The 22,258-nt window shown below is 32.3% G+C and overlaps 1 protein-coding gene across 3 annotated transcripts; it reads left to right on the top strand.

Annotated features, from left to right (window-relative positions):
- The first annotated feature begins 1,001 nt into the window (after nucleotides 1-1,001).
- On the top strand, nucleotides 1,002-21,802 carry LOC131954929 (leucine-rich repeat and WD repeat-containing protein 1-like). 3 transcript variants are annotated; one of them, XM_059318777.1, is made up of 13 exons: nucleotides 1,002-1,027; nucleotides 4,904-4,973; nucleotides 5,161-5,275; nucleotides 5,811-5,917; nucleotides 6,644-6,716; nucleotides 7,227-7,349; nucleotides 9,093-9,165; nucleotides 10,001-10,165; nucleotides 10,955-11,037; nucleotides 12,285-12,434; nucleotides 14,161-14,267; nucleotides 17,581-17,634; nucleotides 19,217-21,802. In XM_059318777.1, the coding sequence occupies exons 2-13, from the start codon at nucleotides 4,923-4,925 to the stop codon at nucleotides 19,325-19,327; spliced, it is 1,212 nt and encodes a 403-aa protein (XP_059174760.1). In that variant the 5' UTR covers nucleotides 1,002-1,027; nucleotides 4,904-4,922; the 3' UTR covers nucleotides 19,328-21,802. The 3 variants fall into 3 exon arrangements, with proteins under 3 accessions (XP_059174760.1, XP_059174759.1, XP_059174761.1); XM_059318776.1 differs by having other exon boundaries at nucleotides 1,027-1,115; XM_059318778.1 differs by lacking the exon at nucleotides 1,002-1,027 and adding an exon at nucleotides 1,032-1,050.
- The last annotated feature ends 456 nt before the right edge of the window (nucleotides 21,803-22,258 follow it).

The following is a 22,258-nucleotide window of genomic DNA, read 5'->3' as shown; positions in this document are numbered from 1 at the left end:
TCAGAAAACAAATTTTAGACGTTATTTCGCGTTTTAGAAAACTGTTTTAATAAATTATAATAGTAATTGATTAAAATACTCTATTTTAACAGAGTTCAGACGAGATTTTAGAAAAAATTCAAAAGCAATTTTGAGGGGGGGGGTGGGGTGTAGGCTGAGGTGTGACGTCATTTTATGGAGGGGGGAATCTGGCTTTTTGTGACGACGTGTGACGGAGGGGAGCAGGGGGGTGAAAATCGTCAAAAAAGTGTGACGTCATTTATGGATGACCCCACACACACAAACATTGTTCAAACGATGTAAAATTAAATTGTCTATTGTCTAGAGCCAAACCAGGATATAGCCAGCGTATGTTATTAAAGCTTTTAGTATAAGGCCCTACTTTGATATTGGTTAAACCTACCTCTAATATAAATTATATTATAAAGCTGTTTATATTTATTTTACAAAACTGAAAGTGAAAGAGTTTATCAATCTTTGCCAACAGTTATATAAAATTGTAGTAATAGTTAGGCCTAAATGGCAAGTTATTTTTTCTTCCGAGTTAACCCATTAGTATTTCAGATCCTTTCTTCGTTGATCCAATCTTTGTTTTATTGAGTAGACCTACACACATTGAATTAAATTCTTTATTTCTTACAATGCAGAAATGCGCGAAGAGTCGGCTAGTCTAAAAATAAATTAAAACCTTAAAACTTAAGTCTAAAAATGTAACTTAATTTCCCAAATGATATTTTAAAATTTATGATTCTATATTATTGTCTATAAGTTATAAGATCTTATGGTATGACTATTTTTTCTGAAGTATAATACAAAATATTTAATAAAAGATTTAGACTATGCCTGTATTCAGTAAACTTAATGTATATTCAAATTAAGTGATAGATTTAATTCTAGGATAAATAATCCAGTCTAGATCTAGATTTTCTAGTTCTAGATATAGATTTCTATATTCTAGAATCTACATTTTTTCACAAAATTTACACACTTTTATCTGGCATAGCAAACAATGGTGGTTAAAAAGAGTGTACACATGATTTTAAATTCGCTGTACTTTTAACTAAGTTAGCTAGATCTAGATTCTAGATCTAGTTTATCTACAATTACTAAAACTGGTCTAAACGCATGTTTTTATTTTTTATTTGCATCATTATTAAAACTTTAAACGTAGACCTAGATTTGGACTAGATCTAGAATCTAGATCTAGAATCTAGATCTAATTTCTAGACTTAGATCTAGATTCTAGATCTAGAATCTAGATTCTAGTCCTAGATCTAGATCTAGACTCTAGTGAAGTCTAGTGACACTCTAGTCTAGTTGACTAGTTGTAGTCAGTTGTAGATTAGTTAGAATCTAGATCTAGATTTTAGATCTTATAACAAAATAAAAATAGCACTGCACTCTTAATCTGCACGTCACTCCACAGTCACAATAAATGCTTTTATTATTTTAAGATATTATTCACAGAGCATGAAATGACAGCCGAATGTGAATAGCCGTATTGGGGCTATTCACAGTCGGCTGGGAATAGTCCCAACTGGCTGGGAATAGCCTTGGCCTTAATTTAAATTTAGATCTAGATCTATGGCCTAATAATTTTGGGTAATCTATCGTTTTAGGTACGTAAAATCGCCCGCGACTAGTAATGTGAAAAACAGGTGACTCCTTACATTTTAATAATTATTTCACATTTTGAGGAGGATTTATGTTTTGAAAAATACAAAAATGTTTCCTTGTTTCATTTATGTACCTGTTTCTAAACAATTGAATTAAAACTTTTCAGTAATAAATGAACACCAGCGATGTTTCCAACAGATGCAACCATGCTCATTTACTATAGCAGCCATCTTGTTAAAGTTTTATTTTTATAGATCTAGACTTAAAGATCGAGATTCAGGCGGAAGTCACTCTATTTTACAAATGGCTGCTGTTTATATAGCAAATCTTGCTTGCAGACACTGCTGTTTAAAGTTAATTTCGGGCCTATATATATTGATATATTTAGCCATTGATTTAGGTTTATTATTCATTTATCTATAATATTTGACACAAACATATCACAATATACTTCTATTACAGCCTTGACAATGAGGTAACGTTTTCGTACATTAATAGCCGCGGGCGATTTTACGTACCCAAAACGATAGATTACCTAATTTTGTATTTATTTAGAATCTAGATCTAGGCCAAACCACACAATACTGAGTTTAAGTTATTAAGATTAAGAGTTAAAGTTAAAGAAGTGAGTAAGTGACTGTGTGTGTACTCAGAACTGACCGAAATTGTCAAAGTCAAGAGTAGTCAAGACAATTGAATTAGGCCTAGTTCAAGTTCAAGCAGTTGTTAAACTTTAAATTAAATAGGGCCTAGGTAGGTAAGCATTAGGCCTAAGTATTTAGTAGGTATGTAGGCCTATCAAAATCAAATAGGCCTACTAACTACTTTAACTTGGTTGAAAGAAGTGAAGTATTAAAAGTCTAGTAGATCTAGTCCTATTTAAATTTTTAAATAAATTAAATAGGTATATAGTATATAGGCCTATTTGTGAGGTAAAACTCCATTTTAGCTTATTTTATTCCCCGATTCACGTTCACCTCCAGTTGAGCGTATTTTATAATAAATAAACACAACCTAAACACACAAAACGGTTAGGAAATCACTTGGCCTATTTTTTTATGAATCTTTGGTTTAGTTTTTTAAATTAATTTTGTCAAAACTTGAGAAAAATCCAAAATTTGGAATAGGCCTATTGAATGTGTAGGTTTAGATCTAGATTTAACTATTTTTTTCTTGAAAATGTGTTCGTGTCAGTTAAGATTTTCATGGCAATGGGTAAAGTAGAAACGCATAATTACAAGGCATAATACTATAAATTAACTTACATGAACTCACAATGACCCTAAGTTATGACGTATGCTGATAATTAAAGCCAAAGTGAACTCACTGTGAACCCTTGACCATGTAGGGATTTTTCTCACGCCAACAATCACATGCTATTTAATTGGAACTGTAATGATAATTAATAATATTTTTACTTTTTCTAGGCTGATTAAAACATATTGGGGTCGGCGTGGTCGAGTCGGTAAAGCTCATGGTTGCTAAACCGAAAAAGTCTCGAGTTCGAACCCTCGGGCAGATGAGGCTCTTTAGCTGGGGACAGCAACTCATCTAGGAGAGACAACTCCAAAATTAAACAACTGCTGCCTTGTAGATTGTTCTTGGTTGGACAAAGGCTATGGAAGCAAATCCAAAAAGAAAAGCAGGCTGAAATCGGAGTCAATGGCCTCAATGGCGCATAACCAGTTGACACGTAACGCTTAATTGTGTTGGAGGCGTGGTCGAGTCGGCAAAAAGCTCATGGTTGATAAATTCGAACAAAGTCTCCAGTTCAAACCCAATGGCAGATAAATCTCGATCCCCTCCAACATTAATAATTAAGAACGAAGAAGAAGAAGAAGAAACATATTCATAAAAAATAAGTAGATCTATAGGCCTATTTATCAACTAATGATTCTAATCCTAGTGTTTTCCTAACATTTTTGTGTGTTTTGGGTTTATAATAAAGCGGCGAATAAAATACGCTAAATTGGAGTTTTACTAAATATTTAAGCCTCTAATCTAAGCCTAGGCCTATATTAAATTATTAATTATAAGCCTAAGCCCCTATATTTAGAATTAGATTCTATTATTAAAGCTTGATTAATGAATAGGGCCTAATGATTTAGATTTTAGATGGATCAACTCTGTAGATGAGAACTATTAATTATAGCTTTATAGGCCTAACTAGTAGAATCTAGATCTATTTAGTAGTCTAGTAATAAATTAGTAATAGTTTAAGTTAGGCCTAAATACTCTAGACATCTAGTTCTAGTAGTGTAGCAAAGTATGCTAAGATCTAGTAACTACTTGTTCTTTTTTTAAAAATTTACTTTCATTGCCTAGATCTAGGACGTACATAGGCCATATTTTGAACCTCCCTCTTGGATTTCATAGTGTCTGCCGCCAACCAATGAAATGCGTGCTTTTTCTGCATGATGTCATGCAATACGTTTTTGGAGCTAAAAAAGTAAACGGGCCGGGGGTTAGTCCTGCTAGGATTTAAAGTTTTGTCTTGAAATATCGTCCCCAGCTGCTAACAGCTAATAGCAGTTAACATCAACATGATGTTCTATAGCTTACTTATACTTATAAAGCCTAATATTGTCTAATAAATATTATTCCTAACACAAAAATAGATTTGTTTTGTTGCAATTTGATTTTTTTTTTAAAATTAAGGTAAAATAGACTATAGGCCTATATATATATATATATATATATATATATATATATATATATATATATATATATATATTGGCCTATATATATACTAGCTTATACCCCTGCTGCGCGCGGATGTTGGTCCCTGCATTAGGCCGGATATTCGATTAGTGTAATTTAAACCGCCACCAAAAAAACATTTTCCAGGCCGTCCGCGCACAGGAAGAGGGTTCAAAAAATCTATTTCCATGACGGACTTACACACTACCTGGCCACTTATATATTATATATATATATATATATATATATATATATATATATATATATATATATATATATATATATATATATATTACATTTGTATTAAGTAGTACTAAATCTATCTTGCTTTAACCCACAGTAAATCTTAATTAATTTACAATCAAGTCACGTTTTTCTAAAAATGGCAATAACTTAACTGCTTTATTTTTTTCTTACTTAATAAGTAAACTATTTTGAAATGATAAACTATAAACAAAATTAAACAGCTTTCTTTTTTACAGTTATATTTCCTTAACTTAACTGCTTTATTTTTTTCTTACTTAATAAGTAAACTATTTTGAAATGATAAACTATAAACAAAATTAAACAGCTTTCTTTTTTACAGTTATATTTCCTAAAAGAATATGTCTCACCCCAAGAGGTTTAAAAAAGCTGAATCGGAACACGACCAGTTGGTAAGGTTTTTATTTTATTACTCCTATTCTTGCATACCAAAAAGTATATTTTTTTTGCACTAACTTTAATTTATTGTAGACTTATAGTTTCATTTATCTTGTAGACATTATTTTTTTCACATTTTAACATCCACTCGTATTGTAGACTTATAATTGTTTCACATTTAAAATTTTTAATTTCCCCTAGCCCGGCCTTGGAGATCACTCTCCAGTTTTATTTCTAAGATGCCACAGTCAAAGAGAAGGGGATGAAGACACAAAAATTTGGAAGTGTGCCTTTGAACCATCACTGGAGCACCCTGGTATAAAATTAGATTTGTATTTTAATTTACTTGATTATGCATAGCATTTACAAAATATGTGCCAGCCTCACTGATATTTTTATCCATTAAATTATTTTTTGGATAAAGTATGACTTTTTAACAAATATTTTCTTGTTTATTTACTTGATTGTCTATTGTATATACAAAATATGTACCAGTCTCACTGATATTTTATCCATCAAATAATTTATTGGATAAAGTATGATTTTTTAACAAATAGTTATTTGTTTATTTACTTGATTGTCTATTGTCTATACAAAATATGTACTAATTTCACCATTGAAATACTTTATTGGATAAAATATGGTTTTTGAACAAAATATATATTATAGGAGTCTACTTTATTTTAAACCATTGAGACAAACTCAAAAGTTCTGATATATTTTATGTGACAGGCATGGGCTAAATTTTACTTTTAAAAATGTGTGAAGTTATGTTTAATAGAAAAGCCTCCATAGCGAATGTCTTACTTTCTTACCTACATTGTTTAGTTGTTAAATATAATATTTTTCAGGTGAAACTACAAATAATCTTGCGACTTGTGGTGGGAAGACAGTGTGCATTATTGATGTCAGCACACAGAAGGTTCTGAAACGCTTCAAGGATAAGGATAAAAATGAAGTAAGTATTATGATAAAAGCAAATGTTACCATGTTGAAACAAAAAATATTTCTTTCAGTATGGATTCACCATAGTAGTGACCACACTATCTCTTCATATGCCGAGGTCACAGAAACAAGTGAGCTCACACTTCACTTGCCCCATAGACCGTCAGGTTTGAAAGGGAAACTTTACTTTTTGCTACTTTATGGATTCACCATTTTAGAAAATAGTTATTTTAAAGCCTACATAACTTATTTTGTTAAAAAGAAATATGCACTGAATATAACTGAAATTTAATTTAGTTTTAGGTGTATCTTGTGGATTTTATTTGGGAGGGATAATATCATGATGTAGCTGTAAAATAAGGAGATTTTGATTTTCTGGTTCAATATGTAGCCATAAAATATGGAGTTATGGGATTTCTGGTTCAGTGTGATGGATTTGTTTAAGTACAATAGGTAGAATTTTTTGACAGGGTTCCATCCACATGACCCACTGAGTAAAAACAAACTTCTCAAAATGGATATGATAACATTGACTGATAAGTCTGACAGAGAAAATGTTTTGAATTTGAATAAAAGTTTTTTAAAGAAAACAAATAAATGTTATTTGTTTTGTTTTTTTGAACATCTTTATTATTTTATTTGTATGTTGAAATTTAAGTTCAGCTTTCATCAGGGTTAGACAAAATTTCATTTATTTTACACTATTCAACTCTTGTTTTCTTGTTTTGTTTGCGCATAGAATTTTTACACCCTGGCGTGGACCACGATAGAAGCTGCCAACAAAGAAAAAGTCAATATACTTGCTGTGGCTGGTATGTTAACTTATTTGTTTTGTTTTATTTTTTCTCTGATACACCTTTATATTAGCATAGGGTGCATTTTAGTTGGCTGAGCCCAAATTAAAATGCTCACATTTATTCACTTGCCTTTTTAACATTATGGGACAGTGTGGTCAATAGCTAGAGCATATGACTGATAGTCTCGAGTTCGAATCCTGAGTTTGTCTCAGTAGAATATTCCAACAAATTCCGATGGGCACCTTACACATGATAGGGAAAGTAAAGCCAGCTGGGTATAGAATCCTTAAAAATATTGTAAATGTATGAAATCAAACTGTTTTTCTTGTATACCTTCTTTTTGTGAATTGTTATAATTATAATAATAAACATCCATATTAGAATCTTTATAAATATTGTAAACAAAATAAATTAAATTTTCTTCCTTCTATACCCTTTGTTTTATAAATTGTTATAATTATATATTAGAATCCTTATAAATATTGTAAACAAAATAAACTGAATTGTTTTCCTTGTATGACTTAGGCGAGGCAGCCGCAATAAAGCTGATATATCCCAACCAGCTTCACATGTATGCCATCATTTATGGGCACAAGAAGTATATCAGTTGCTTGTTGTTTCACCCTACTCTAACACGCCTGTTGTTCAGTAAGTAATCAGGTTTTTTTTTTTTTTATTTGTTGGATGTGATTTGTTTTTAGGTAGACTTTTTTATTTAATTCCCACGTTTTCTTTAACTTGCTTTCTCTCTGTGTTTCTGTGTTTGTTTGTCTTTCCAATCAAATCTTGCGATCGAAATTTCTGGCACTTCCCAGTTAGCTAGCGCGCTGAAATTTTCAGGGAAGCTTTCTTTTGGATGACCATAGAATATGCAATTGTTATTATTACTAAATTGATCAATGGAAACATTTTATTGAGCATTTTAGACCGCTATATAATCTATATATATAATTCTCCTCTGCGAGCCATTAGAAAAAAAACCAGCGACGCGTACCTCGCGCGCAGTGAAGCGAACGATCCCACGTTGCCACAGGCTTAGGGGCAAATAATTTACTTTGAACCGAGTTTAAACTTACAGGATGTAGGCCAGTTTGGGGGAGACGATATGGTCGAGTGGTTGGGCACACGATTGCTATCCCACTCGACACGGGTTCAAATCTATGTGTTCTAGTCAGTAACGTATTCACACAACGATTTTTTTTCGAGTTGTCTTTTTACGAGTTGTCTTTTTACGAGTTGTCTTCGTTTACCCAAAAAAAAGTGAAAAGATAAAATCGATAGCAAGATTTTAATGCAAACAGACAAATACTAAAAAGTAGAAAATAATAATCATTAAAAAAGTTTAAAAAAACCCATGTTTTCTGATTAAACTAAAAAGTAGAAAATAAATACTATACATCACAATAATGCAAGCGATCACTCTACTATAAGCGATCAAAAACGTGGGGCGCCGTGATTTTCTTACAGTTTCTAATACTGTTGACTCTCTACAAGCTCCCTAATAAAAGTCAATAGTATTATCTAATCAATAGTAATATAACTTTTACTTCGGCGCCCCACGTTTTTGATCGCTTATAGTAGAGTGATCGCTTGCATTATTGTGATGTATAGATCTAGTATTTATTTTCTACTTTTTAGTTCAATCAGAAAACGTGGGTTTTTTTAAACTTTTTTAATGATTGTTATTTGTAGGATATGGTTAAGGTCTAGTGAAGTGTCATTTTCAATTGTAGGGTTATGTTTAAAGTTTAGTGAGATGTATTGTTTTCATTTGTACGATATGGTTAAGTCATAGTGAAATATGTTCTTTTCATTTGTACAATATGGTTCAGTTTCTTTATATCAATTTCTTTTCATTTGTAAAGCATTTATTGAACTTTTTTTCATTAATAGGACATGGTTTGTATACCATTAAAATACAATGGGTAAACTTGATAAGAAAATTACCTTTCAAGATAAAGTTGTTATTAGGATAATTTGTTTACCAGGTGCTATGAAAGCTGCAGGGAACTGGATGCTGGCTTGCTAATTATACTTTTATTGGACGAGGGGAAATAACTCGATTAATATTTGTTCTAAATAATCTAAGCCTGGTTACTTCCCTTTAGTTGACACATTTATATTTTGCGCCTTTGATAACTTTTTTTAACAAAAAAAGATGGAATGGCTCAAACCTTTTTTTGGAATTTTATGATGATGCAATAAACCGATATTAAACATTTATATATATATATATGTATATATATATGTATATATATATATATATATATATATATATATATATATATATATATATATATATATATATATTAAAATCCCAAGTATTGTACTGTATTAATCAGGTAAATGATTTATATCACTCATTTAGACTAAACCTTTTTTGTTGTCTAGGTGGTTCAAAGGATGGTTTTGTTTATCTGTGGGACATTGGAATCCCTGACAGGGCCCCGATTTCAAGTTATGAGTGAGTATTTTATGTAAATAAATCCCAGACAGCGCCCTAATGTCCAGTTGTTTTTCTTCTTTTGAATGTTGTTGGTGGCAGAGTTTTAGGCCCTGCCATGAGAAACAAAAGCACTGCTTGGTATTCCTGACCACACTTTTCTTACATCTTTCCTCTGTTTCAGTCCATGCAGGAATTTTTTCTATATTTTATTTCAGTCCACTGTTGAAGATATCCTTACAGTATTTTTTCTTATATTTTCAGTCCACTGTTGAAGATATCCTTACAGTATTTTTTCTTATATTTTCAGTCCACTGTTGAAGATATCCCTAGAGGAATTTGCCCTATGTTTTCAGTCCACTATTGAGGATATCCCTCCAATAATTGCCCTATATTTCCAGTCCCCTGTTGAAGATATCCCTCCAATAATTGCTCTATATTTCCAGTCCACTGTTGAAGATATCCCTCCAATAATTGCTCTATATTTTCAGTCCCCTGTTAAAAATATCCCTCCAATAATTGCTCTATATTTCCAGTCCCCTGTTGAAGATATCCCTCCAATAATTGCTCTATATTTTCAGTCCACTGTTGAAGATATCCTTACAGGATTTTTTCCTATGTTTTCAGTCCACTGTTGAAGATATCCCTACAATAATTGCTCTATATTTTCAGTCCACTGTTGAAGATATCCTTACAGGATTTTTTCCTATGTTTTCAGTTCACTGTTGAAGATATCCTTACAGGATTTTTTCCTATGTTTTCAGTCCACTGTTTAAGATATCCCTACAGGATTTTTTCCTATGTTTTCAGTCCACTGTTGAAGATATCCCTACAGGATTTTTTCCTATGTTTTCAGTCCACTGTTGAAGATATCCCTCCAAGACTCTGTTGGTGATGCGCTGAACCTGATCTTCTGTGAACAATCCCAGCTGCTGATAGCAGGGGCTGAGAGGGGCTGTGTAGGGTGGGTGGTGGCTGACTGTCATTCTCTGACACCGGTCAGGCGTGCTAAGGTCATTGAGTCAGTATCCCATTTTTTTTTCTGATGATCACTTTTTCATTTTTATGTTTATTTATAAGTTAACTAATACTTTTGCTTTATAGATTATGGGTCTTCTAGTTTTTAAGTTAAAGATATTATTTAGGCTCACTAATTAAAAGTATGAATTTTTTTAGTCATACTCATTTTGTTATTTGATGTTTTTATATCTTTATGTTGTTTTTTTTTTTTTTTTTTTAGCGCAATTTCCATTCTGGAGAATTGCGTTTATTAACTCGTCATTTCTGGGAATGGATGGATGAATGAATGTATGGATGAATGTGTGTCCGGGCTTTAAGTCGTATCTCCTCCTCAATGAAGCAATATCGATGACTAGTTCCAAAAGCAATTGTGTTAAGCAAGTTACGAGAATGAGCATAGGCCATAAAAATTCCGGGTTTCTTTCATGTATTTCCCGGGAAAGCCAAAAAACCTTGAAAAAATTCAGTTTTTGGCCCATATCTGGGCAACCAGACCACTTAGCGACTTGAAACATGTACCAATCGATTCCCGCCATAATTTAGAACAATATTGCCGAAGAAAGTTTTCAAAAATATCCTCTTGTTCGGTCACAACTTTTAAAATTACATAAACACCTACAAACCGATCGTTCTTCTAGCTTGAACGTACCCAAGCATTATACGTCAGAGCTATTTTTAGATAACATAAGGAAATTGCGCATAAATGTCACTAGACTTTTTTAATTAACTTGTTTTTAATTATTTTTTGCTTGTAATTAATTTACTTTTTAATTTATTTTTATCTGTTCAGGCGGGCAGATATAGTTTTTCAGCATCCAAAATGTCGGTCTGTTACTATTGATGGACTGATAAGTTTACATGGTGATCTTGTAGGTGAGAAGAATTTGTTACTTTGTTTGTTGATTATTAGTTCTGATAGAATGATTGTAGTGTCCATTACCGTTTGTTAAATTTATATATGTTGCATTTATCATGAAATTGTTGTTTAAAGCATCGGCCTATTTCTTCCAAAGCATTTTAGTTGAGTGAATGTTAATAATTTTGTAGCAAAACAAAGAATACAGAAACTCTACAATGTTAAGCCCTTTTGTTTGCTTCGTAATAGTTATCTTTTATCATTTTGATCAGATTTTTACCTTCTCGTATATACAAAGTATATATAAAGTCTTGTAATCTGGCCAAAAAAAAAAAATAGAGATTTTTGCATATCTCGACGTTTTACAGCTCCCTGAGTCGGAAAAACATAGTTTTGCAATCTTGTGTGTGGATGTGTATGTGTGTGTAAACATAACTTGAGTACCGTTACAGCCAGGTTGATGAAATTTCATATCTAAGTATTATATCAAAATTGTAGATCCGTATCAACTTTTGAGCAATTTCTAATAACCGTAAGTAGAACTTTTTCTACTTTGAATTTTTCAAAAGCCTATAACTTGAGTACTATTTCATATAGATAAATGAAATTTAAGTAAAAGATCTAATTCTCTGCCTTCTGTCAAATTTTGAGTAATTTCTGTTTACCTAAAGTAGTAATTATTGCTATTTCCGATTTCTCAAAAAACGCATGTGAATTTATAAAGTACTAATAATATTCCGCACTATTTTATTTGGCGTTCACTTGGTGTGCAATTCTTTTTTCTACGAGGTTTTATTCTATTTTCAAAAGTTAAAGTAATTAAAAATCATGTCTATATCCCGAGTTGCCATCCCTTGTTGTGTCATGAAAATATTTGAGAAAGTTTAGGGGAGATCACTCCCGGTTTATCTAAAATGTATGCCTAAGAGCTTTTTTAACTCTTTTTCTAACAAAATAATTATTGTGTCATTTAGTAATAGGAAGAAATAATCTGTGTTGTTATAGTTTTCTTTTATGATTTTGATCAGATTTAAAAAAAAAAAATCAAATGAGCTTTTTTTTTATTAATTTTTTTTCTAATGAAAACCATTATTAGCTAATGATAAAATTAATAACCTGCGCTGTAATTGTTTTCTTTCATCATTTTCATCAGATTTTTTAAAATGTATATCAAATTTGCTTTTTTAATTTTTTTTTGTAGTAAAACCCATTATTGGCTGTGGTTAATAGCCTGCTCTGTAATACTTATCTTATAACAATTTAGCCACCAAGCAAGTGGGATCCGGAGAGATTCTAATATGGGACTTGGCAAAACATTTAGAGAAGGAGAAGAGAGAGGTGGTGCTAGAGCCTCTCATCAAGCTGAAGTACCCCCAGCACAGTGTCAAGTACCTGAACTTGGGGTATAGTAATGGTGGGTGGAACTCTTTTTCTTCTTCTTCTTCTTGGTTCTTAATTATTAGTGTTGAAGGGGATCGAGATTTATCTGCCAGTGGGTTTGAACTCGAGATTTTGTTCGAATTTATCAACCATGAGCTTTGTGCCGACTCGACCACGCCTCCAACACAATTAAGCGTTACGTGTCAACTGGTTATGCGCCATTGAGGCCATTGACTCCGATTTCAGCCTGCTTTTCTTTTTGGATTTGCTTACATAGCCTTTGTCCAACCAAGAACAAACTACAAGGCAGGAGTTGTTTTAATTTTGGAGTTGTCTCTCCTAGAAGAGTGGCTGTCCCCAGCTAACGAGCCTCATCTGCTCGAGAGGAACTCTTTTGTTTTGTAGGACTTTGTTGTTGGGGTGGATTTTTTAAAACTTAATTCCTCTTTTGAAAAGTTGAAGAGATAAAGTAAATTCTGGTAGATGATGGTATGGCTACAAACAAATGTTGCTTCCGCATGTAAATATGTGGCTATATGTTAATTATGATGTGGCTTTATGTAAATTATTTGGCTATATATAAACATTATCGCTACATGTAAATGACGATGTGGTTAGGTGTAAATGTTAGGGATGACGTGGTTGAATAGAAGAGCGTCTGGCTACTAGCCTGTAGATCTTGAGTTCAGATCTCAGTTCAGACTGGATGTAAATGATGGCGGTGTAATGCGCAAATGGTGATATAGCTATATCTAAATGAGGATGTGGCTATATGTAAATGGTTATGCTGCCACATGTAAATAACGAAATGACCAAATGTAATATAAATTAATGATATTCCACATGTTAATAATGGGATTGAGTGGTCTAGCGGTAGAGAGCTGGACTGCTAACCAGTAAGTCTCGAGTTCAAATCCAGGTTTAAGTCAGTAGACCGTCCCTGATTCCACCAAACTCTGAAAGTAAAAGTGGCTGGGCATAGTACTGACCCCACTATCTCTTCATATGCCGAGGTCACAGAAACAAGTGAACTCTACTTCACTTGCCCTATAGACCGTCAGTTTGAAAAGGGAACTTTCCTTGCTACTTTACTATATATAAGCATTGATATTGCTACTTGTAAATGACAATGTGGTTAGGTGTAAGCGTTAGGGGCGGTGTGGTTGATCTTGAGTTCAGATCGTGGTCCTGACTTGGGAAGTCCACTGCGGTCTGATGGGTACCTGACACACATTGGAGAAAGTATAGGTGGCTGGGCATAGTGCTGACCATACCATACCGTCACATGCCGAGGTTAAGATACATGAAATCTACTTCATATGCCCTATTGATCTTTAGGCCTGCAAAGGGAGCTTTACTTACTTCCGTGTAAATAATGATCTAGTTGCTTGTGAATGATGAATTATTTATGTAAATTATGATGGTGCAATGTGTAAATGATAGGCCACATATAAGTGAAGATGTGGCTATATGCAAATCATGATGTTACAATGCGTAAATTTTGATGTCGCTGTATGTAAATGAGGATGTGGCAATATTTATAAGGCATGTTGTGGCCACATGTAAATGACAATGTGTAAATGTATGATGTATCTACATGTTAATAATCATTATCAATGATGTTGCAATGCGTAAATTTTGATGTCGCTGTCTATAAATAAGGATGTGGCAATATTAATAAAGCATGTTGTGGCCACATGACGATGTGTAAAATGTATGATGTATCTACATGTTAATAATCATTATCAAATTGATCCCAGGTCTTTTGGCTGTAGGTGACCATCAAGGAAATCTCTTGCTGTACAACTTACAGAACAAACTTTTTGACTACCATTTAGACAAGGACAACACATATGAAGCCTCCAATGTAAGTGCCATCATTTCTAGCATATTTTTTCTCTATACTCAGGGCAGTCATTTCTAGCATATTTTTTTCTCTCTACTTAGAGCAGTCATTTCTAGCATATTTTTTCTCTATACTCAGGGCAGTCATTTCTAGCATATTTTTTTCTCTCTACTTAGAGCAGTCATTTCTAGCATATTTTTTCTCTATACTCAGGGCAGTCATTTCTAGCATATTTTTTTCTCTCTACTTAGAGCAGTCATTTCTAGCATATTTTTTCTCTATACTCAGGGCAGTCATTTCTAGCATATTTTTTTCTCTCTACTTAGAGCAGTCATTTCTAGCATATTTTTTCTCTATACTCAGGGCAGTCATTTCTAGCATATTCAGGGGTGCCACTTTTCCGGGATATCCCGGATTTCCGGATTCGAGAATCATATTTTTTTCCCTTTCCGGATTCGCAAGATTTGAGTTTGAAAATTTCCGGGTTTGCAGTTTTAAAAAAAAATTTAGATCGTTTTAAGCTTGAAAATTTTGGCATTGTAAAAATCGTTTTTATCGTCAACACTCCCGCTAATGGCCTTTTCCGAAAAAAATGAATAGTAAATGACGTCAGCAACAATCTCACGCGTGCGCCAAGGACCAAATAAAAATCAGCTGTATCAGATGGGTGAGGCTGTAGACGAAACTTTTTGATGTCATTCGTGGTGTGGTTGTCTGGCTATTTATGACGATATGGGTTGGGGGTAAAACTCGTATTATTTACGTGATGTCATCAATGGGATACCGCTATAAAGCTGTGTAATAAAAACAACTAAAGCCTACAAGTACTAGATCAAGCTCACTAGCATCGCCGATGGTCTTTAAAAAAAAACCGAAAGATTTTGTTCCGATCAAAAAAAAAAAACTTTTTGTATTTGGTATTACCAAAAGAAAAGAAAAAAACTATTTGAAGGACTATTTTATGTATTTTTACCACCTCTTACCCGCTTCTTCAAGGTCGCGCTGACCGTAAGACCTACGTCACGAGACCACGCAAGCACAGTCTGAGTCGTGTCTCTCGGTCAAGGCAGTTCTACAAGTACAAGCGCTGTTTAATTTTAACGTGGTTATTTTTAATAAGGGCCTACTTCTAGATTCAAGAAAAAAAAACCTAGAACTGCATCGTTTTATATCATTAAACAAAATATGTAGGCCTGCTATAATTTAGTTACACAATCTAGCAGGGTCTACATCTAATTGTTTTTTTTTTTACTTTGGTAAAACGTCATTGAAATGTTTAAAAAACCTTGAAGTACCGTGTCTGAGAAAATAGCCGCTATCACTGCCCCCTCCCAACCGCTTGTAAAAAAAATCAGCTTTTCACTTAGTCGGGCGGCTACATCTCTGACATGAGTATTACTAGCGTAGTTACTTCTAAAATTATTTTTAAAATTAACTTAATTCTGTTATTCCGCGATATTGACTTAAAACTTCCACGATATTTCTTCACGTCATCATGTATATCAATAGTGGGGGCGTTGGGGTCGTTCATAAATAACGTCACACTCGTAAGGGGAGGGCGGTTCGTAATTTTGTCATGAGGGGGAGAGGTTCAGATGGTGTGACATCACACTTTTGCATTATCCAAAAGCTATGTTAGAAAACTAATTTTAGCCGTTATTTCGCGTTTTAGAATATTGTTTCAATAAAGTGTAATAGGAATTGATTAAAATACTCTATGTTGACAGAGGTCAGACAAGATTTTTGGAAAATATCATATTTTAAGAAAAATTCGACTGCAATTTTTAGGGGGGGGGGGTGTAGGCTGAGGTGTGACGTCATTTTAGAGGGCGGGGTTTGGCTTTTTGTGACAGATATGTGACCGAGGGGAGGTGGGAGGTAAAAATCGTCAAAAAAGCGTGAGATCATTTATGGATGACCCCATTGGTGGTTGATTGGGAAAACAGGGTTTTAGGTTTTTGTTGTGGCTGTTAATAATTAAAGCCTTGAATAGCTACAGTAAGTCAACCCTGTATTTTAATACAGTGACAATCTTATTAGGGGTCTGCATATAGTGGGCTTATTATTCAATAACAAGACATAGAGGTTAGCAATTGGCTGACTACACACTTTAAATCAAGCTAGGAAGTTCTCAAAAATTAAATACAGTAATGTTATAAAAGCTGGCTGGGAGGGGGGGGGGGGGTTCTACAATAGCACATTTTGGGGTAGGCCTAGAGATGGGTGGGACTAACATTGTAAACTAATTTTGTTGTAAGCACAATCCTTTAAAGATTAATTTTTATTTCAAGCTTGTTACAAAGAAAATAAATCCATTTTAAAGGAATGTAAATTGAACATAATATGAATCAAATGTCTAAAAAAATAATGAAATAATAGTCCATTTTATTTTGAAATTCCGCGCGAAATTAAGTTTCAGGGTTTCAAAAATTTCAAATTTTAGTTTCAGGATTGGTAAAATTTTGGGATTCATTTTCAGGATTCACTTAGAAAATGAGTGGCACCCCTGCATATTTTTTTCTCTCTACTTAGAGCAGTCATTTCTAGCATATTTTTTCTCTATACTCAGGGCAGTCATTTCTAGCATATTTTTTCTCTATACTCAGCAGGAGTCATGGTATTGTTTTTATTGATTATTTATCATGTACAATTCAACTGTGTGGCCTATGTAGTAATTAATCGCATTTTATATTGCTCTGTACTTATCAATGATTAAAATAGAGTCCTGGTTTTTTCTCTGTAAATGTTATTCTGAGAGAAATGTGTCAATTTTTTGGGCGTAAATTGAAAAACATCTTTTGATTAATGCCTGGGGTTTGAATTAACCTTGATTGTGTGTGTAAATAAATTTTTAAAAATTTAAAACATTTTTTGTTGATATCCTATCAATGTCAAGGCCTAAACTGCTAACTTGAAAGTCTCCAGTTTGAATCTGGATTCAAGTCAGTAGCATGTCCCTGAGTCCACCCAGCTCTGATGGGTACCTAACTCATGGCCTAACTGCTAATTTGAAAGTCTCCAGTTTGAATCTGGGTTCAAGTCAGTTGCATGTCCCTGAGTCCACCCAGCTCTGATGGGTACATAACTCATGTTGGTGAAAACAGCTAAATATAGTGCTGACCACACTATTGTTTGGTATGAAGAAGGCTCTGAAAAAGATGAACTCTACTTCATCTGCCCCCATGTGTCTTGGGCAACGAATGTGAAAAGATGATGATGAAAGGCAGTTGGGAATAATGTAACATATGAACCCTACTTCGTGTTCCCAATGGATCTCTAGGTCTAAAGAGGAACTTTACTTTACATATTGTTAATAGTACTTTTATGTTTACAGATTCTCAAATGGCCAGTTATTGAAGGTACACCATCAACTGAAGCACCGCGTCTGGTATGTTTTCAAAACATTTACCAGTCTTGTTTTGTTTGGTATTTGTATTGCTGATCTTATTATTAAGGCACTGTTGCGCAGCATGCTACACTAAGCTATAAACTGTAACTTAACCCTAAAGGTTAAGTATCCTAGTAAGTGATTACTGATGTATAAGTTAATGAGTATGGTTATGATATTTTTTGCATATTGTGTGATGAAAAAGATGCAAATTTCGATTCACTCTTCTTCTTCTTCTTCTTCTTCGTTCTTAATTATTAGTGTTGAAGGGGATCGAGATTTATCTGCCAGTGGGTTTGAACTCGAGACTTTGTTCGAATTTATCAACCATGAGCTTCTTTGCCGACTCGACCACGCCTCCAACACAATTAAGCGTTACGTGTCAACTGGTTATGCGCCATTGAGGCCATTGACTCCGATTTCAGCCTGCTTTTCTTTTTTTGGATTTGCTTCCATAGCCTTTGTCCAACCAAGAACAAACTACAAGGCAGCACAAGAACAAACTACAAGGCAGCAGTTATTTAATTTTGGAGTTGTCTCTCCTAGAAGAGTGGCTGTCCCCAGCTAACGAGCCTCATCTGCCCGAGGGTTCGAACTCGAGACTTTTCGGTTTAGCAACCATGAGCTTTACCGACTCGACCACGCTGACCCCTCGATTCACTCATATATTGCCATATTTCCATAAAGCTCTTCTACTCTACTCACAATAATATCACAATGAATACAAATATCAAAGTAAATTACTTTTTTTATTTTACATTAGAAACAATAAAAAACCCTGTACAAGTTTTAGAAGAGAGAAATATTATTAATCAATTCAATGTCAGAAATAAAATAAATAAATAAAATTAAGTAAATGTCAGTCACATATTGCTTTATAGCCCACTACCCAATATAACAAGATGAAATGGAAATGCCCCATCATGCCTGCTATTCAATATGTGCACAACCCCTAAACCACCAACACTATGTTTTTTTGTCATTTTAATTTTTTAACATGCTAAAAAAATCAGCTATATTTTCTATTATCTGCTAATTATTTTAAAAGTTGGGCTAGGTGCTGCCACAAGATTAACTACATTTTTTTGGTTTTATTAATATCTTGAGAAAAGAAGGGCCTTGATAAAATAACTATAATTCTCAGCATCTCTTTGTTGGGAAAAATATTATACTTTTGAAAAAAAGAGTAACAATATCTGATTTAGTTTAATTGGTAAAATATTATATTGTTGGAAAAAGATTTAATAATATCTGATTTAGTTTTTTGGAAAAATATTATACTGTTAAAAAAAGATTAACAAAATCTGAATTAGTTTAATGGGAAATCTATTATACTGTTAAAAAACATTAACAATACCTAAATTAGTTTAAGGGGGAAAATATTATACTGTTGAAAAAAGATTAATATCTGATTTAGTTTTATGGGAAAAATACTATATTGTTAAAAAAGATTAATATCTGATTTCGTTAAATGGGAAATATATTATACTGTTGAAAAAAGATTAATGCCTGATTTAGTTTAAAATGTAGGAAAAGGTACTTTGGTCAAAAAGTTGATAATTTATTTTTGTTGTGCAACCAGGGTTTGGTTGTGAATACCGTTGCAGTCAGCAGCTGTCACAAGTACGTCACAGGCGGCACCGACAACAACCTGGTCTGCATCTGGCAGAAGGACGAAGAGGAAACGGAATGACAGGCCTGAGTGTACAGCTGTTAATCCTGTAATCTAATGTACATCATCGTAAATTGAGAAGTAGAATATGTTTGTTTTACATACATCTGACATAAAATTCACTTACAGTGTGTTCATTGATTTTTTTTTTCTATTTGGCTTCGCTGTTTGCTAGCTGACTCAGAGTGGTTAAAAAAGCGAAAGAAAAATTAAAAATGCATTTATTTATTCTGATACAGATGAATTGGTATATAAGTACATTATTGTATTTTATTTTGTACTTTAAGTACATTGGTGGAAAAAGGCAGAAAAGTCTAGTGTACAAAATTTAGAGATACAAGTGTTGCTTCAAATTTTTTATTTTAGAAACACACAAATATCAATACAAGGATTTCATAATATAATGTATTATAAAATATAACAAATTTTTATTTAGTTAGAAGCTGAATTAAATTTCTTTTTTGTTATTAAACTTTATAAATGTACCTTTCAGACCATTGAACCAGACTCGACCTCTATCATATTTAAATAAAACGTGTTATTTTTTATTTAAGTTTGATTTTTATTTGTTTAGCTGCCTGTGCATAGAAGGATAATGCTCAGTTATTTTTTTTTTTAAATCACACTCAACTTGCCAACAGTATTAATTTTTTTCTAGTTATCTTTTAAAAAATATTAAATTTTGAGTTCTGGTTGTAACTTAATTTCTGTACTGATATAATTACATCTGCTGTAAAAGAATTAGATTGAGAGCATATCATGTGCTGTAAATATGTAGATTTTATCTGTTTCATATTTTAGGCTTTTAAAAAATATTTCCGGAAATATTTTAATAAAATTAACATTCATTAGTTATATTATCTTGTAAGTTCTATGAGAATACCCTGAAGTGTGTATATCATCTGGCTTATCGGTCAGATTTGTGGTATGAAAAAAAGATTTTTTTACACTATGTGGTTAGTTTTGCATGTTGTGATTAACAATCTATATATAGGCTGAACATGGCTGGCCATTGCATAGCCAAGCCCAATATTTGGTTTGTGTTTCAATCGTTGCATTGATTTGTTAAAAATCATCTTTTAAAGTGTTGAGCTGATTGAGGTTATAATTATATTTGTGAAACTTTGTTTTAAGATCTGGAATGTTATTTTATTGTTGAATTTTTAAACAGAATGTATTAAAAAAATTATAAATTCCTTTTAGAAATAGAGGTATATGAGCTATTGTTTCAATAGATCTATAAAAAATAAAAGTCAGAATTACATATTTTTATCATATCATAATTTGATATGCATTTTTCTATGTAATATTCCTAATTCTTTTTACTGCTATGATTTTTTCACTTCTAATTTGAAAAAGACTTGAAATATAAGTAGTTTTTTTTTTTCATTTGAGTTTTGAAAGAATGCTACTGTATTTTTAATTTGTAGTAGTAATGTATTTAGCTTTATATTAAATATGTAATGTACCTAGCATTATGTTGAAATGTTATTGTTTCCAACCTAATCTGCAAACACAATATTTACAAACATGTTCACATCTTTGATGTGTATGTACGCATTAAAAAAAGGTTTTATTTAAACCATGATTACACTGGAGCAATTAAATACCATGCACACCATTATTTGCACGCTTTGTAATTTTTATTCAGGGCTGGGGGTGGTGGGGTGTAAAAAAAAATATTTCTGTAAGTCATATGCATTTGTCTCAAAATATTAAACAAAATATTTGTCACGCCCTACTTATAGCTTTATATTTATTTAAAATTTTTACTGTATAAAATCTTTTGTTAAATGCTCTAATTTAATTAAAATTGGGTTATCATTATCAGCTGTAAATTTTCAACAATCATGATAATAAAATTAAAAACTAATCCAGGGCTTATGATATGTTAGTTATAATTTTTGTCAAAGTTCACTTCATATAAAATATTAACTATTAGAAACATGCACATGTGCTTACATGCAATTATAAATGATAGTTCGAGTATAAATTTTTTTACAAATTTTGGTATTGTTTCTCATCTTTAAAATGTAACATGTGAATAAAGTACCATTTGCTATGTTATTATGATTGCATTTTTTTTCAGCCCTTTGTGATGGGTTTGTACTAGTAATAAGTGCACCTTTAAACTGTATTAAATTGGTTCATTTTTAAAATTAAAATAAAATATATTATGGTTATTTCCCCTGTTTATTACTATTTTTTTTAAATCAGGGGTACTATTTTGAAATTTGATTTCCTCTACAAAATATCTTCATTTTTTTTTTAAATTAATTTAACAAATAAGGGTAGTCGAGCACTATTCACAATTTTTTCAATAAACAGATTTTATTTGAAAATGTAATTGTCACCTAGAATAATAAGTTAAAAGGAGAATCATAGCCAACAGTAATATTTTAACCTTTGGTGTGGTGTTGTATTATTGTTATATGTTGACTGAAGAAGTTGATATTGTGCTATCCTGGTTCAATAAATTATTTGATAAGAACCTGATTAATAGCAGTTTGTTTTTTCTTCTTCTTTAACTGTTTTGTTTTGTCCAATTTTTAGGGATATCAATAGTTGTTTTGCCAAAAATTAGTTCTTAAGTATATACCTACCAAATTATTAAATTAGTAAAGTTTTTAAAATCAGATAAATGCTATGTTAGAATAAACATATAATGTATCAAATTTGTGGTCTTAATGAATGCAAAAAAACTGAATGGCATGTCTAAGTTGCAGAGTTTTTTGACAATAGTGAAAAAAAAAACTTGCATTCAATAAAAGTACGGCAGATTTTTAAATTCTGCTTGAAGAAATGATAGTTGATATTCTCATTTAAAGTTACAATGCAGTTAGCTTTTTGTTGTCAAAGATATTTAATTTGTACATACCACCATATATCATGAGAGAGAAAACATATTGTCAAAGATATTTAATTTGGATGAAAGAAATATTGAACTTATTT

Source organism: Physella acuta, unplaced genomic scaffold, assembly GCF_028476545.2.
Source record: "Physella acuta isolate Inbredline_101_S28 unplaced genomic scaffold, ASM2847654v3 ptg001041l, whole genome shotgun sequence".
NCBI classification, from domain to species: domain Eukaryota; kingdom Metazoa; phylum Mollusca; class Gastropoda; family Physidae; genus Physella; species Physella acuta.
Note: the sequence above shows the minus strand (reverse complement) of the source record. Positions and strands in the feature narration are given on the sequence as shown.

Bases quoted from the DNA above. Each gene is read 5' to 3' on its own strand.
- LOC131954929 (XM_059318777.1), top strand. From the start codon at position 4,923: ATGTCTCACCCCAAGAGGTTTAAAAAAGCTGAATCGGAACACGACCAG. The intron at 5,918-6,643 runs GTAAGTATTATG...GTTTGCGCATAG, and splicing joins AGGATAAGGATAAAAATGAA to AATTTTTACACCCTGGCGTG. The intron at 11,038-12,284 runs GTGAGAAGAATT...ATAACAATTTAG, and splicing joins TTTACATGGTGATCTTGTAG to CCACCAAGCAAGTGGGATCC.